This window comes from Hakea prostrata, chromosome 1, assembly GCF_041222555.1.
Source record: "Hakea prostrata isolate BN-2017 chromosome 1, UWA_Hpros_2, whole genome shotgun sequence".
Classification (NCBI taxonomy): Eukaryota; Viridiplantae; Streptophyta; class Magnoliopsida; order Proteales; family Proteaceae; genus Hakea; species Hakea prostrata.
This window is the reverse complement of record NC_142600.1, coordinates 6,007,041-6,024,430: the sequence shown is the minus strand read 5'-3', so window position 1 is coordinate 6,024,430 and position 17,390 is coordinate 6,007,041. Positions and strand designations below refer to the sequence as shown.

General features: G+C 39.1%; 2 protein-coding genes across 2 annotated transcripts; one reads left to right on the top strand and one right to left on the bottom strand.

Annotated features, from left to right (window-relative positions):
- Positions 1–220: 220 nt before the first annotated feature.
- Positions 221–4,512, bottom strand: LOC149026967 (BTB/POZ domain-containing protein). Its single transcript, XM_089157598.1, has 2 exons — positions 4,085–4,512; positions 221–1,042 (listed from the first exon to the last, which is right to left on the bottom strand). The coding sequence occupies exons 1-2, from the start codon at positions 4,385–4,387 to the stop codon at positions 575–577; spliced, it is 771 nt and encodes a 256-aa protein (XP_089013724.1). The 5' UTR covers positions 4,388–4,512; the 3' UTR covers positions 221–574.
- A 1,273-nt stretch (positions 4,513–5,785) lies between these two features.
- LOC149026966 (RING/FYVE/PHD-type zinc finger family protein) lies at positions 5,786–15,893 on the top strand. Its single transcript, XM_089157593.1, has 5 exons — positions 5,786–6,454; positions 9,663–9,995; positions 14,248–14,337; positions 14,562–14,606; positions 14,768–15,893. Exons 1-5 carry the CDS (start codon positions 6,194–6,196, stop codon positions 15,683–15,685), a joined length of 1,647 nt encoding a protein of 548 aa, XP_089013719.1. The 5' UTR covers positions 5,786–6,193; the 3' UTR covers positions 15,686–15,893.
- The last annotated feature ends 1,497 nt before the right edge of the window (positions 15,894–17,390 follow it).

The window sequence follows — 17,390 nt, the reverse complement described above, 5'->3', positions numbered from 1 at the left end:
TTTTTGGTTTACAGAAGATAAATAGATAACGGCACACTTTTCTGTTCTGTGTTTCCAAAGAAAGCCAAAACACCAGACACTCCTGCAGAATGCGACCAATTAAAGTTTAAAGCTAATAAGAGAGATGTTTGTCTCTTCCCTCTTGGTTTTCATTTTCATATGGCCATATTGGGGTTGAGAGGGAATTAGTTATGGAAGAGTTGGGATTTTCCTTACTTTTTTTTCACCCCTCCGTGGTTAGAGACAGAAATGTAGATTATATGCAAGAGAATTTAACTCTTCCTTTCTGATGAGGTCTTGTAACCAAGAAATTTTGAATTGAATATTTGTATACAACAAGACTGGTTACATGGTCTAAACCAAACTGTGCAGGTCTAACACAGATGTGGCACTGCAATGTTCCACCTGGCTAACTAATGCCCACAAGCGAGAGAGAGGGGGCGGGGGGGGGGGGGGACAAATAAAGATCAGATATACATATACTTGATTATGCAACTAATTGTACAGAAACAGACATGAGAAGAACGCAAAACAAAGTATTCTTGTTTCTTATATAACTTTTGACTGGACCTGCCTAACATTGCATGGAAGAATCCTTGGTGGCAGCAGTGTTGGCCTGCTTGGCAAGATAGGCTTCAAAGATTTCTACAACGAGACGGGGATCCTTTTCCACAAGCTCCATATACTCTTCTCCTTTTGTTACCTTGTCCATATTATCTATGATCAAGGACAGGGCTGCTTCCAGTAGGTGCTTGGCATTGTGCTGGTGAGCAAATGCAAAGCTAACCACTGCATTGGACAAATTCAATTTTGATGTCATGAACTTCTCACAAAAAGATTTAAGATGCTTGACTTGGTATTTCTCTGCTAACACCAAGAGATCACAAGCCATTTGCTCATCAAGGGATGCATCTGCAGTGTACAAATAATGGATGAAGGAGCTCAAGACATCATAGGAGACATCACTGATCTTGATTGTGCCGCTCTTGCTCTCCTCCATCTCATTTTCTAACATTGCTTTGAACACTGGAGACCTACTCACCTGAATATGAAAAATATTTAAAAAACAAAACAGAAGAAAAGTGATGAAGGATGCTAATAGAAGTCAACAGATGTTGCAATGAAAGTTTCAGATCTTCCAGCAAGTCAAATAACCATTCTATACAGTGTTCTAGAACTCTGACAGCATTCACTGCAGTTATCCTGCCATAAAAAGTTTTTGGATCTTAAAATAGCAATATTATTTGAGAACATATACCAAAGTAAAGCAACATAAAAAGTCATTATGTGAGCTGGCCTAAATACTTTGCTGGCTGATACACCTTGATATGCTGTAACCTTGGAGTTGCTGTTGAGTCATTATGTGAGCTGGCCTAAATTTGAGCTGATATCTGAACTCCCAAGAGTCCTTGTAGAAGTGAACTGTTCAAGTTCTTCCATATACTGGCTTCAACTAATGATTAAAGTCACCATCAAGCTGCTAACTTTATCATCTTGATAGGTTGCTAACTTCATCTTTTCAGCAATTCAGGGACTGATCAATGAGGTGGCCAACAATAAACTCAAGCAGCATGCTGAAACAATATGTTTACTGCCTTGCTCTTATTAGTTATATGACCTTGACATGATGACTTGGTTGATCAATCACCTTGACCCACTTACTAAACCACAATTGAACCTTGGCACTTGTATTGACAAAAATTCCAACACACAACAGTGCCGGTCAACACATTAACAATGAAATCCTCCTGTGGTGGCCAAACCAGTAACTTCAAGAGCAATAACCAACCATAGAAGAGCTCATTCATTGCAGCTCTTGACAAAAATTTTGTATGTAAGAAGCCACAACAAAACAACAAATCAACTCCAAATGTTGAGAATAAGATCCTTGAGGTCAAGGATTGGGTGGAAGAGTCCAAGAAGATTGTTAAGGCTCAACTATCCCTCGGGTATGTAAACTACTGTAAACTGAGGAAGAGACCCCCATCCTGAGAGCCAAACTAAAGAAATATTACGATAACACCCCTACAGCCACTTCTCCTCAAAACTGCAAAATTGATAAGATACTTAGCTGCCTGGGATCCTTAAACACCAAGATTAGCTTAGGTTATGAGGGTGAGTAATTGAGCAGACTACAAAGTTTAAAAGCAAAGACTCTACTGAGGACCCTATAAAGCTGTCAAAGAAACAGATGAAGGCTCCCTAGATAGAAGAGAAGTTGAGAGGTAGAACAAGATGGTTCCACCCATTGACACACCAGAGAGCTTGGATGCATGCACCATCTACCTGGTCAGCTGCACCAAGCAAGTACCCTTTAATGACTACCATAATCGTCAAGGCACTTTGCTCGACCTGATCGCCTTGGACGCTTTGCTCACTTAATTGATGTTGCCTTGTGCTTTTAACCCTCTCCAATGCCTTGGCTTGCCTAAGTGCCATGACAACTATGATGACTATTTTTATGAACATAATCATGAATGGCTATAAGACCTTAAGTCCAGGTTGGAGAATGCTCCTAACAATTACTGTACCAGGAAACCTTTTTCTCCACTGATGCTGATGTAGTGAAATGTTACAAATGTATTAATTCTGGAAATACTGCAAGATTATAATATTTCAAAAAACCCCATGCAGGAGATACAGAAGCTTTATTAGCGCCCCCCCCCCCCAAAAAAAAAAAAAAAAAAAAAAAAAAAAGAAGGTAAATTGGAACAGTTCGGTTACCACTTCTATGGTTGTGAAGATAGCTGAAAGTACAGAACCAGCCAATGCCCTAGCTTCTCAATAAGTTCGTGGCAACAATGATAACAGAAGGTAGTTGGTGAGAAAGCTGTTAATTTTGAAGTCAAGTCACTTGCATGATATTCTCCGTGACAAGATTCAGTGACAACTTGCTTGGATCCAGTCAAGTATGTGAAAAGAATCACTATGTGATCTTCAACACCTATGAATATGAGATACAGAATTCACAAGCAATGGCAAGTTTGTATTAACAAGATCTGGGAGTGCTAGGAATCTTTATATGTTGTTAGATGGATTGGAAGATTCTTGAATGATGGGCCGTGTAGGAGGAGAACCTGATGAATAATCCATGCGTGGTTGCAGATGCATTAACCAAACCATCAGTCAACAATACTTTCGAGTGTTTTTATTGGAGTTGGATACATTAATCCCTCCCCAACATTGGTGCACATAGGTGCATGATAAAGGGGGAGCTCAAGCTACTGCTTGACATTTTCACTCATCTTCTTTGATGCAGGCATAGTCCAAAAAAAGTCTATTTTCTCAAAGTATATTATGTAAATAGCACTTTAAACTTGCTATCAAAGGAAGGACGAGTCAATATCATGACAGACTTGAAGAAAGCCCTCCGATAGTGGGAGCCCATATAGTAATTTGAGAGTCCACTTATCTATAACAGGGAAGATGTGATGTGCACTCATATAGGTGGTCACTGCCCTTGAAGTTACATCTGTTTCCACTCAATTCCAACAAAATGTGGTCCTCAATACATTGAAAAGAAAGGAGAGCTTCTTGTTCATTCAATCTCATCAGTCAGCTGTTGAGACTGACGCCGAAATTCGCTGAACAAATGTATTGGGTGGACTGTGCTTCTTCCATAGTAAATTTCCTACTTCGGGTAGCATTGGCGTCCACATATACAAGTGTCAATTAAAAGTTGAAAAAACACCCAATAATATATTCCCTTCCCCCATTTAAAGAGAATAGTACAACATAAAGAGCTTTGATAGTCTCTTGATAAACGACAGGTATTTTCTCACCCTCCTTCCTGGTTTTACGACATTGGTATAGAGTATTGAACTAGAAGAACAACAATAAACCGCAATTACATACAGATGAAATGAATGTAGATTAGGTCACTTTACACAGAAATTAGGCAACTCGAAATTTGCAATGTGACAATTTGACTGAAAAAATGATAGGGATCAAACCTATGAACTTAAAGAACAACGCCCATCTTGAGCGATGGCGTGTACAACATTATTCACGGTGAACATAGATCAAACACATATACCAGAACAACTTAACATTGATTTTATTAAAGATTGTCGTGGGTACTCACTAGAACTGCTTTATGGGCTCGGACAGCAGCAGGGGATCCATGGCCGCAATCATCGTCTGAAGCAACGAGAATGACATCAGTGAAACCAGAGGGACTGTGGTTATCGACAGGAGCCCAGAAGCTGAGAAAAGCAACCTTGGCTTTGAGGTCTTCGATCTCGCGTTTGAGCTCCTCTTCTGTCTCACTGGCTTCTTCATAACACTCTCTGCAGGTGCCAGCATCGACGGGAAGATACTCCTCTCGACATGAGATGCATCGCATCCTATCTATCTCGTTCTCGCTATCGATTTCAGATTCCGACATCGACAGGTTACCCACTAGCAGTCGATCATCATTCGGTGCCTTTGGGGCTTGGCAGACTGAATGTATCAATCACTCCGACTCTTGAGGCGTCGAGCACAAAAGCATCTAAGGGCCTAAGGCAGAAGCCGCAGAACTAAGACAACGACATGAAATAAACGCGATACTCAAGAGAAATTTCGCCTAATTCAGACCGGTTTAACTATAATTATATGGTCCAACCGGGCTTGCCCGAAGCTAGGTTCACAATCAATGATTCACCCGGGTCCACCTAGGGTTCGGACTCCCTAGTCCCTACCCACATAGTTATAGATATGGGGATGGATTATGGGAAATTTATCAGGTCCATTTCCTTGCAAATGTGTACCAAGTGTCCTAGCATCACATCAAATGGTGGAAATTATTTCTAGGTCATAAACCCTAAACCCTAAACCCTAAACCCTGAGACATTTGTCACACATATGCAAGGAAATTTGATGATTCATTTCTTTATAATAAATGGACCTGATATTGGAGGATTATGGGATCCCTGCCTTCAAATTTTTTGGGTCTTATCTTTCAAATTCATTTTAGATTTTAATAATTTATGCTAGATTTGTGTTAAAAAAAAAGATTTCAATTGATTGGTATTTATCGAATCCTTCGCAATTATATAGTCCAAATGCTTGTGTATGTAGTCGTGGTGTGCGCAAGCTGGCTTAGATGAACACATTTTGAAAAGAAGAAAAAAAAAAGAGCTTGTGTATGTATTGACTCTATTATCATAATAAGTTTACTGTTAATAAAAAAAGAAGATCTTCATTTACTTTTAATATAAAAAAAAGATTTTCATTTACTTTCAATATAAAAAATTCATTTTATGGTAACAATTTTTTTTTTTCAGTTTTCACACACAAATCAGGCCATTACTCTTAAAGAAAAAGGAAAAAAGAAATAGAAAATTAGATATTCTAAATGGGCTTGACTTCAGTGCTGTGCAATTAATTTATAGCACTGTTTGCGAACAATCGAGATTGAAAATGTGAAAATACATTTTTGAGAAATAGCCAATCGATATCAAAATCTAAGCTGAAACTGAGCAGCACCAATTTCACACTGACGGTGGATCGATTAGATTGGGCTAGCAACTAAAATGGAAAAAAGGATAAGTGAGTCAGAAGGCGGTCAAAGCGCGAAGAGTACAAATTTAAAGGCTATTGAGTTCACACGCACGCTGACTGCCAGGCTACTGGCAATGTACGGTCACCTGCCATAGGCGACGGGCAACTCCCGGTTTGTCGAGCACGCAACCCATTTGCGTCTTGCGTGGCCACCGGCTCTGAATCAAGCAGCCAGTCGCTTACGCTCGCTTCATTAAGTCCTTTCCTATTACAAGATAGAGTTTTCAACTCTGTCTCTCCCTGTTTTCAAAATTTTAAAAAGTTATCCGAAGAGGAGTTGCAGAGTGAAGGGCTGAGGTTCTTGAGAGTGGCGTTATGCTTCCTTTCATCTCTTCGATTCCATTTTTGGTTTTCCAGGCAAGCTCCTCGCTTCCTTTTTCTGGTTCTTATGTTTAGTTTTGGCTGATTTATGTCATGTTTACGTAACACCGTACTGTGACGTTTGGGTTCCAGGTTTCTGTTTCGCCTCTTTTACTCGATTTTCTTGCTTTTTGTTTGTTTCTTGATTTTAATTAATGATTTCATGCAGAAATATTAGGTCTTGGATGTTATTTAGGTTGAATCTCGAATGAGTATGGTTGCACATCTGTGAAACCCTAATTTGGGGCAGAGAAAAAGTTATAGATTTGGGATTTTTGCTGATTTGGAAATGCTGGTTGAAGAGAGAACAAGTAATGGTGGTTCTATGGGCTGCTCTGTGTTGGTTCCTTGTGGGAATGGTGCTGCCCTTAATGGACATACATTTGGGTCTGAAGGGAATAATACTGATGGCAGCATCGGGGAGTACTCGGAGTGTTCGGCAGATGGTTTACGTACTTACAAGCGGCGCAAACACTTAAGGCCGACTGCAGGTACTGAACCGCAGAATAATGGAAGAGTTTCTGTCGATGCAGGAAGTCAAACGAACCAGGTTTGTTCCTCTCCATGATGTGTCTCTTCTTTCAAATTAGTTGGACGTTTTTCTTAATTGATGCAAGTCATGAATAAATCATAGTCTCTGTTCTTAAATATCGTGAATCAAGCAAAAGAAAATCTGTGGACATTGAAAATAACTTTTAAGGAAAAAAGAGGAGGGGGGGGGGGGCTAGAATGGTAGCTATAGCTCTAGATCTGGTCATACTTTTTTCTACAGAATTTTCACAATGGCAAACTTGAAAATGCGTGGGTATTTTGGGTTTACATGATTGTCCAAAATCAGGGATTTCCTGTAAGGGTTAAGACAATAGAGACGGATCTCTTTATTCATTCCCCCATCAAGGCAGGGATGAATGTTGTTGGCTGGTGAAGTGGCTCCTTGCGTTCTCTGTTCTGAATTCTAAATGGTATAATCGTTAACTGGTGTATGGGTTAAAGTTATTTTGTGCTGTTTTACTGGCACTTGTATTCAATGGAATGTGCTGGAAAAAAAATGTTTTAAGAATGCACGAGCAAGTTGCATAATTGTTTTATTGCTGAACAGAAATAAAGAGGAGAAAAGCTCTGGGCAGCTAAAAGAGTATTATATCTCATTCTTTCTTGTCTTAATTAAGATTGACTCAGGAGAGCTTTGCAGCATTTCACTATTATTTTCTCCATCATTAAGATAAGTTATCGGCTGGCAGCTCTTTTAATTGGATCTATTGAAAATAGGACTTTATGCATGTCCAACTCTTAAAAAGGACAAGATCCTCAGCAGTTATCCTGGTCTTAATTGCGTCCCACTGTTCTGAGCCATGCCTTGCTCTTGTTATATGCCCAGCTTAAATGAAAATATTTCGCTCGACAATAGGGTTTGTCTTACGTTCTTTTTTGATTTCCATATGGTTAAATTTAGCATTATCTCAATTTTAGGCAAACAGTATCTTGACTATTAGTTTTGACTTTTCATGCTTAGGGAAATACTTATAGAGTTTGTGGCTTTGTGGTTAATTGTCTTAAAATTGTACTAATTAAAGAAAAGTAAGCACATATTACTGGAGGCAAAACCAGGATGTCTAGGATTATTGTAGATATTGAATATTATTTGGCTGCTATGTGTTGAGGACATAAGGTTGTATAATCTTATTTTCTAAACAGCAAAGGTTTTGGGGAATGAACACTATTTTACGCATCAATTAGGTATTGTTTCTGAAACAGGAATAAAACAAAAAATCATTAGACATGGAAATTGGTGCATGACAGGTGATTTGTTTGATCTCCTAGTATGGACAATTTTTTTTCTTGTCATTTGTCTGCTTTATTTCACTATCAGTAATCTTAATGAGTCCCAATCTGGTTTCTAGCTTATTTCCTAAAGCATTCCGCTGTCATTTTTACTGTTTGAATTAGCAATGATTTCCCAGTTCTCTGGCATGTCAATGGCTTGTGATGAGAAGTAGATAAGGTATTTGCAGCATTTTGGACTGCAGTTGTCTGACTGGCTGTTCATTCGTATGTAATATAGCAATTCTGATTCTGTCATGGTTATCAACTTATCATGGTATTGCTTGAGTTTACAAGCTCACCGATCACCTTAATCACCTTTGCAACACAGAAGTCATAGCAATCAATATGATATAATTATGCTAGTAATAGCCCAAAATAGCAAAACCAATGTATGATAAACTAAGATTAGGATATAGTATAAGCATACTTATCAGAAAACAAAACAATAAGCATAAATCAATGTGAACTTGTAAAGTGCCAATGGGGTGGGTGCTTGGACTGAAGGAAGAGCAAAGCCTTGAAACAATTTGCACTATACTGTGTGAGTAAGATTTACTGAGAAAATAAATTATAACCAAGCCATGTTGGGTGCAGATTAAAACATGATGGTGGATACCATCATACAATGGGAGAAGAGCACAGTGATGCCAAATGGGGTGAAGGTGGCAAACTTCCTGGCCTTGATGCATAAGATGCAGTGTGTGTTCTGACAAAGTTTAGGCACAATTTAAAAACCATATAGTGATTTTTTTATGCAAAATATGGAAACAATGTGGTTGAACTAAAAACCACAATCTAGGCATGATTTAAAAAAGTGATTTTTTTTCAAGCATTTTTTAAAAAATTAAAATCTGTTACTTAGAAGGCAACTAGATAATCAGCTAAGCAGTGAGTAATCTGCATATTAAATTTTGAAACAAATGAATACTACTATTTCAGTGCTGGCCACCTTGTGGTAGCCCTTGCCCAGCCTGGCCTAGCAAGTTCCCTCTGCTAGTTTCAGTTCTCTGCTTGCCCTTATTCACTCTTTGCAAAACTCTATCAAACTGAATCTTGATGGGGTTTTCTCTAGGTAGTTTAGGGCTTTTGGGTAATATCTTGTTGGATTCAGAGGTCAATCAGAGGTGGGAGACTGACTTGGTTATGGCCGTAGGCTTCATATTTTGGTAGTAAAGTAGTATTCAATGGCTTTTGAGGGTCTTGGTGTTTGATTGGTTAGTTAGTGTTTAATGTCACTAATCCTTTGTAGGTATCCTATGCTGTTAGGCTTCCATGCTTTGGAGCCCAAATAAATCCTCATGTCTTAAATTCTTTTGGCTTCTTTAGTTTCTTGTGCATGATCTACTTTGAAAGGATGAAAAATTGTTCTTATTCCTGGGGAAAACAAAGAAAATTGTTACATCCTATTGTGTTAATGTGGTTTTGATTTTGGATGTTTTTGTAATACTGAATAGCTGTCTTGCATCTCATTTCATGTGAACCATTAAATATATGTTCTGACAGTAGTTAGTCTCTCTCGCTTCCCCCCCCCCCCCCCCACCCAAAAACAAAAAAAAAGTTGATTCTCTGCAGTCTGTAAGGAAGTCAAAAGGATATAATTCTAAGCAAGAATCCATGTGAACTACATGATTGTCCTAGAGTAGACATTGTGTTCTTCTGGATGGTTCAGATGATTGCCTGGATGGGCATTGGTGGTGGATAGTACTTGAACACATTTTACAGTCATTGAGTGTGTGGAAGTGGTACTCTGAGCTGCATCCAGGAAGCAGTTCCTGTATTGTTACTAAGATGAATTGTGCCCACCCTAAATTGCATGTACCAAGAGTATATGCTAATAGATACTTTCTTTTTTTTTCTTCTTTTTATTAACTAGTATTTATTTTTGCTCTCTATGAGTTTTTGGGTTCATTCATCAATTCAGTAATTCTTTACAGGAACCTGGTCACTACCACGAAAATAGCCTCATGACCCATACGCAGCTACAGGACTCCAAAGTTCCAGACAGATCACAGTATGATACTTCAAACGGATCCCAAAACAAGGGAAACAACCAAGCAGATGTTCGTCATATCACTAACTTGTGTCACCGTGTTCTCCACAATGTTAAGGTTTCAGAAAAGTTTGATTTGTTGTGTAAGTTACTATGCGAAAATTTCCAAGGCGTGAAGGTTGACAGCATTCTAGATTTTTTAAGTGTCGTGAACTCTAGGATGAAAGATGGGGCTTATGAGCAGTCTCCTGTCCTTTTCTCTACAGACCTTCAACAGGTAATGTTATCAAATTTCCTTGTAGGATGTCCACTTTATCAGCTACATTGTAAAGTTAATGTTTTAGCGATATTTGATAGCCTTAAGTATTTATATGTGATAGCATCTTCAAGCAGCATTAAATTTGTGGGCATGTAGATGTTCCTTCTATACCTGAGGTTGAGGTTTCATTGAACATATGGGCTTTTCTTCAAATAATAAAAGGACAATTTACATGTACTTCCCCCGAAGTATCAGGTATCTACAGAACATCTGTGAGGTTTGGATATTTATGCCGGATATCCCTACTTCTGTAAATAATTGACAAATAAATTGATTCCATTGACCTGAGACTAAATTAAAGTAACCTCTTTTCCATCAGAGCAACAGTTCCAGCAAGAAGAGTGCCAGATGAACTTCCTATGTTAGTTGCTGTTATTTCCTATCTCTGTAATGGAGAGCAAGCCTTTGTTTTTAAGAAATTTCATAGGCATTTACGACTATTGCAATTCAGATTCTGCCCTTCCCAATGGAAGCACTTAGGTTTTCAGCCCTGTCATTGATGATTCTTTTATAAGGTCCTCTTTTTACCTGCTATTGGATGGTAATGTTAAACTTGAATGGTGTCTGGTTCTTCCTATTTAAGGACTTGCTTCTGATATATTTATTATCTGATATCTTGTGGCCTTTTTAGATTCTTTTCTGATTTTCTTGTCTACTCCCTGTACTTTCTTCTTCATTGCTCAGCTAAGTTCTCTTCTCTAATGAACAACTTGACATATCCCCACCCGGGCCCGAGTTTTGACATCTAACCTTTTTTTGACCTACCTGGACTTACTAGTTCATAGCAGTTCCGGTTTATTAGCTTCTAGTGCGTATCCAACGAAATCCGAGGAGTACATCATAGGCAGAGGTCCAGATGTGATCAATGGATTGGTTCTCTAGATTCCAGGTGGTATTTTGATGTTACTGGGCCTAGCACACATGAAGCTGATCAAAAGTAGGACAAAAAATCAGGCCCTATTGGCGCCTCAGAAGGGTAAATTGGTCTTTCCTCTCCTCTGAACACCAAAAGGGTCCAGTACAATCCAGAATAATTTTAGAATCCTATATCTGTTTTTTGTTTTTCAATTGGACTTGTGGTTACAGTTCTTGTTTGGGGAGGAGTTCCAGTTGGATTCCAATTCTCAAGTAGGATTCCTTCTGGAAATTGGTTATTTATTTTGCAAGTTAACTTTTGATTAGGAAATCTCTAGAAGATTCGTTTCTAATTTTTTTTTGAGTTGTAAAGGGAATCCCAATCCAAAGTGGAAAGTTTGAGTCTCCTACTTTGAGTCTCAGTCTATTTCCCTCAAGTGTAAGGCTATATAAGTCCCCCACCTCACTGTAAGCTATTCAGTTGAAGCATTACTAAAATTTCAGAGACTTGGGAGTCATGGGAAGCTAGCCCACGACTTGGGTTTGAGGGATTATAAGTGTTTCTTCAAATTCTGCAGTTCCTCAACTCCTTCACCTTGTTAAGCCTGCAGCAGCCTTGAAGCTTCATCAATTCCAGCGACCTTGCACCCAGCCCTTCCCCCAATCAAGTAAGCCAAACCCCACTCCCAACCCAATTTTCCTCCTTACCCCTATCACAAGCTCCTCCTCTCCCTCTTCTTCCCTACGGAAAAAGCCCCCTTCCCTACAAAAAACCCTAATAACCCCCATCCCTCCCCCTTGCAAACCCTCCGAGACCCTTCCTCGGATCGCACCCTTCTGCTTCCCCTTTCCCTACTTCTGAAATCAACTACAGCCGTCTACTTTGAAGTTGCAGAATTTTCCTGCACTTCATCTTTTTCATCGAAACCCTAAAACCCTAACTCCACTAGAAACCCTATGTCTTCTCAACCCGTAATCTAAAGCCTAAACCCTTTTAGGACTAGCATCCCAACCCCTTACACCTTCGATCCTAATCCTAACCAAGAGACCCATACACATTAGGAAACCAAAACTTGCAAACCCTATCTTGGGAATTCTCTGAAATTACAGTTTGGGCAAAACAGCATATTTTCCTTTAATTTTAGACCTCTTCTTAACCCAGTCCCGAATCCTAAATCCCAATTCAAATCAACCTTAGACCTACCTGTACTTAGATCTGATAACTGGGAGCCTAATCAGACCTAGCCATGGCGTTCCTTGAGTGTTTTGAGTACAATACAGCTGCTGTCCTTTGAGATTAGACCCCAAACAGAAAGGAATTGAACCCTAGTTTATTTGCTGCTGCTTAGAAAAGGTCCTACTACTGGCCCTGTAATCCAGGGTTACATCGCTTTTGGCTTAGGGCATTGCAAAAAGGAGTTGCTTAGAGGTAACACCCAAAATCCAGGAGGGAGAGGATGTGGGGGATTCAAAACTAAGTTGAGGGGACTGATTGGTACTGTTAGGTTGAAATAGGCCAAAGAACTTGAGAGTGAAGTAACGAGATAGGTTTGCCTGACAGGAGATTTTCCAGATTCACAGAGAAGAGGCAAGAAGGATCATCCCAAAGATAAAAAGGCCCAGTCCCCCCCCCCTCCCTTTTTGCAGGGAGGGAGGGGGTAGATTTTGGTGGGAATAACCCAGCCACTGCTACTCTCACCACAAAGGCAAGCTCTTAGCTAACTTAGTATTTCATTTTTGTACACTTCACTGTATTACAAACATATTTGAAAGAAAAGTAATTATATGCAATAAGAAACCAAATCCTAAACAGATCCCTACATAGTAAAGCCTATCGAAAACTTCCATATAAAAACAAAGAAACTTAGGCGCATGGCATGACTTGGGTCAAAATTTGGTTCAATAATCACCTAGACTATTTCCTTCATTTACCATCTGCACCACTTGTCCTGCTTACAGTTCCATTAGCTGCCTATAAATAAAGATCGTCATTAGTTATCCTGCTGACAGTATAACATATTCTTATTGATACTTTTTCTTTTAAATAAACATTAATAAGCTATATTTCATTATTCTAGTATCTCCTCTAACTTTGACAATAATTCGTGAACTAAGATTTTCAGAAAATTCTAACTCATATGTTATTTCTTGATGGCCATTTTCTGCCCAGTTTGTTTCAGCATTGGGTCTGACTAGATACCTTCTGTCACCTCCCACAAAGTATGGGGTAGAACTTCATGGTGTTGCATTCTGGCCACAAACAGAAGAGGAATTCTATGCGGCATGTTAGCATTGATTTTATGGATCATTTGGGAGGAGAAGAATAATAGGATGTTTTGAAGGTTGGGAGAGATCCGCTTAGGTCACTAAGGTCCTTAGTTGAGGATGGTGAGATGGGCAAATGTCAGATGAGACACTCTGGGTTAACCTATTGTCTACATTTCAGATTCTAAGTACTTGATGCTTTCCTTCCAATGTCATTAAGTTTTAATATTGATGGAAGCTTATTGGAGTATGCCGACATCATGAGGGTTTGCAGGTCTTTGCATTTCTAGGCTCGACTTAGCTTGCCTGAATATCAATGCAGACATCCTAGGGTTGGTAATAGCTTTGTCTCATGAATGGATGGATATGATTTGGAAGGAAGACCCTTAGGTGGTTGTGAAGTGGGCTTGGGATTCACATGGGAGGCCCATGACACTGCATTAATCTTATCTGAAAGGTCGGGCACATTGTAGTGTGAAGCAATTTTTAGTATCCTAGGAGGATGAGAGGTAAGGTAATCATGTATTTGGGCCCCTGGCACTTGCTGGACAGAATTGCTTCTGTTACTACAGTTTACCGTATATCCTGTATTTCCTATCTCCTATTTCTCCTATTTCATTCTTTTAACAAAATATTGTTGTTATCTATCAAAAGACACGGGAAAAAAGGTTCTCTCTCTCTCTCTGTGAAATGCACAGCCGCTCTTGTTGTGCATCTTTGATTCTCTGTCATATTTCTCTCCTGTCCCATCAAACCTTCAGCGTGTTTGTTGTTTTGGCCTAGACTATTGCATATTGTTCTCTTTCACATTGAAAACATATATTATTATGTTTATTGGAGGAGGTACAGTATGTTTCTTATTTTTCTTCCCCCCCCCCCCCCGTTTGTGTTGGTTGGGGTAAAGGGCAGGGACTAGTGTTCTAAATTTTTATTTTAGGTTGAGTTCCTTGGTTTTTCTAGACAATCCAGCTTTTTGAAACCCTGGGATACATATAATAGAGACCACATTTTGATATATATGCATGATATTCTGTGGCTTGTCAAGTTCAATTTTGCTGGCATGTATGGCTCATGTTTGATTATTTCCCAGGTATGGCATAAGATCCAGAAGATTGGTAGTGAAATGGTTTATCTTTCGAAGGGTCTGTCAGATTTATCACAGAACTCATACCGTGCACTGGTATGAAAAATGTTTTTCCCCCTGTTTTCTTTTTGACTGCTCTGTAGCTCTACTGGAAATTGAACAATGCTGTACTGTCAATATTTATCATGGCAAATTCTTCTAGATTTTGGGACCTTAGTTCTTTATGAGGCATTTAGTTTGCTTCTAGGTTGGTCATCCTCTTTATTTATGTTCTATTGTTATCCTGATGGTTGATTCAACATATTTTCCTGTCCTCTCAGGTTGGAGGTTCAACACATCCCACTAGTGAAGAAGGAAAGAATGAGGTATATATTACTCAACTTTATGGTTAGAATTAATCTATCAGGGTTGTCTTCCTCGTCTGCACTTAGTTGCACTATAAATCTAAAATGAGATGCTCATTTGAAATTTCACTCTTCGATGAACCTTTCACTTTGTGTTAATGGGGCCATATTCTTCCTTACAGGAGATCAATCAAGTTGGTGCTGAACAAGGTACTAAAAGACAATATTCCGCTCCAGAATCTGACCATGAAACCAAGCTGGAAAAAAAAGAACGTGGCTCAGAAAAGATAAATAATTGTAAGCAGTGTGGTGTCGAAGCGGATGGGAAAGATCGCCTTGTCTGTGATTCATGCGAGGAGATGTACCATGTCTCTTGCATTGAGCCTGCTCTTGAAGCGATCCCATCAAGAAGCTGGTATTGTGCTAATTGCACTGCAAGTGGGATTGAATCTCCCCATGAGAATTGTGCTGTATGTGAGAGGATCAATGATGCTAGGACCCAAATTAATGGAAGTGGGGAGACGCTTCAAGTGGATGAAGACATGCTAAGTGATTTAGAAGAGAGTTCAGACTGTAGTACGAAAGCAGAAGATGGGCATGAGTCATCAAATGGAAACGGCGGGGTACACTACTGCAAGCTGTGTGAAAATGAGGAAGAGGATAGCAATAGGTTACGAAAATGTGGACATCCCCACTGTCCTAACAAGTACTACCATCTCAGATGCTTGACTACTGAGGAGTTAAAATCCTATGGTCCCCGGTGGTACTGCCCTTCTTGTCTTTGTAGAGCTTGCCTTACTGACAAGGATGACAAGAAGATTGTCCTCTGTGATGGGTGTGACCATGCATACCATATTTATTGCATGGAACCACCTCATACTTCAATTCCAAGGGGAAAATGGTTTTGCAGCCAATGTGATGCTGGGATCAAAGCCATAAACAAAGCAAAGAGAGCATATGAGGAGAAACAGTATAGGAAGCAATTAGGTGGGTCGAGTGAAACAGTTGGAAGAGTGGATATGCTGTTAAATGCTGCTGAGAAGCTGAGATTTGATGAGAAGTTTGAGCAGAATTCTGTAAGGGAGAAAAAGGAAGGGTAAAAGAAAGTATAGCTTTTCTTTTATTGAAGATGGTGAAGTGGTTGTGTATCAAAATCTTTATCTGGCTGTTTGGTAGAAGTATGTTGCGTAGCACATAGTTTGGCGAGATCGAGCTGCTTGTTGAGCATGATTGTGGTTCATCATTCCTGCTGGAGAGAATGGACAAGAGGCAATCTCATTTAGAGTTGGCGGTTTTCTTTTGGTTGGGGGGGGGGGGGGGGGGAGGTTTTCCATTACTTGCCTGAATGCAATGGTAATCACAGCTTTGTAACAGATGCTAGGAGGCTGGCTGGTGAATTGTTGTAACATTAGGACCTTGTTCTCAAATTAACATCAAAGATATTTTGAGATGAAATATTCTTGGTCTCAATTTGGACGCTTCATTTCTCTGATTTTCTATTGGTTTTGTGCTTATCTCCATTCTAAGTTAGGATAATGATGCACTTCGGTTTTATCAATGGTTGAGCTTGAAGTTCTGAAAATGCCATATCTTGATACTGGGTTTGATAATTATCGGTTCTCTTGAGGTCTTGAGCAGGTGGAGAAAATGCTCTCCAGGATGTGCAGCAACGCAGCGGTTTCTCTCGTCTTCTCTGCTTAATGTTGTGTTTGTTTTTGGCTCTTGCTTGATAAGGGGCCTCTGCAATCTTTGCCAATATATGCAGAACCCATTCAACAGTGTTGGGAGAATACGACCAAATTAGCAAATGAAAAATCTAATTTCTAAGGTTTCTTACCATTGGTTTACCATAGCCCAGGTCTATATTATTGGCCCGTATCATTTTGTGTTGGTCAATATACATTTGCATATTTTTTCATATCGTTTTCCAGTCTCTCAATGTATTGACTGACACTCAACGAGAGCATATAAGTTTGGGTAATTTTTATTTAGGAACCCCGAAGTTTGATTTTTATCCCTAAAAAAATGACAATTTGTATCTCTCCCATGTAGTTTTAATAAAATATCAATCCGGGACAAATAATCAATTTTAGGATCAACGTACCCTTTTACCAAATAGTCATTCAGGATCGTGTCATGTGTACAATTAATCCAAATCCAACGATTGTGTATGAATATTAAGGAGTTAATTGTAAATATAAATTTTTTATTTTATCAAACAATTCTTAATCTTTTTAAATTTATAAAAATATTGAAAAATTTCAGTAATAAAAAAAGTCTGGCCTTATGCATTAAGAAAATCTGACAGATTAATAATAAATGGTGGCGTGGAACCCATTGGACCTTAGGAAGTTTCAACCTAGAAAAACGAGAAGCAAGAAAACTGCATACAAATTTTCAGCCCTACGAAAATGGGGAAGCTGAACAAGAAGTCATTGACAAACTTCTTTACATTCTCCGGAAGCAAAAAGAGTTGCTTACACCATTCAACCAAGATACGATGTGTACCCAGTCATCGTATACAGTAATATAGTTGACCCTAGAACTACCACAAAATGGAGAGCATCATGACAAGCTTTTGCTTCCAAAGAGGAGGCTGATAAAGAAGACCCTAATTTATACCAAACCTCTACCTGGTTCCACACTATGTGAACAATGAAGTGGTGTGGTTGTGGTGGGTAAAACACATCTAAAATATGCAGTGAAGGATCAAGAAGATTCATTGGATTTGAACTGAAGAACACTCTCTACCAATTTATGATTTGCAGCGGTTAGAGAAGTTGCAGATTTCATTAAAGGGACTTG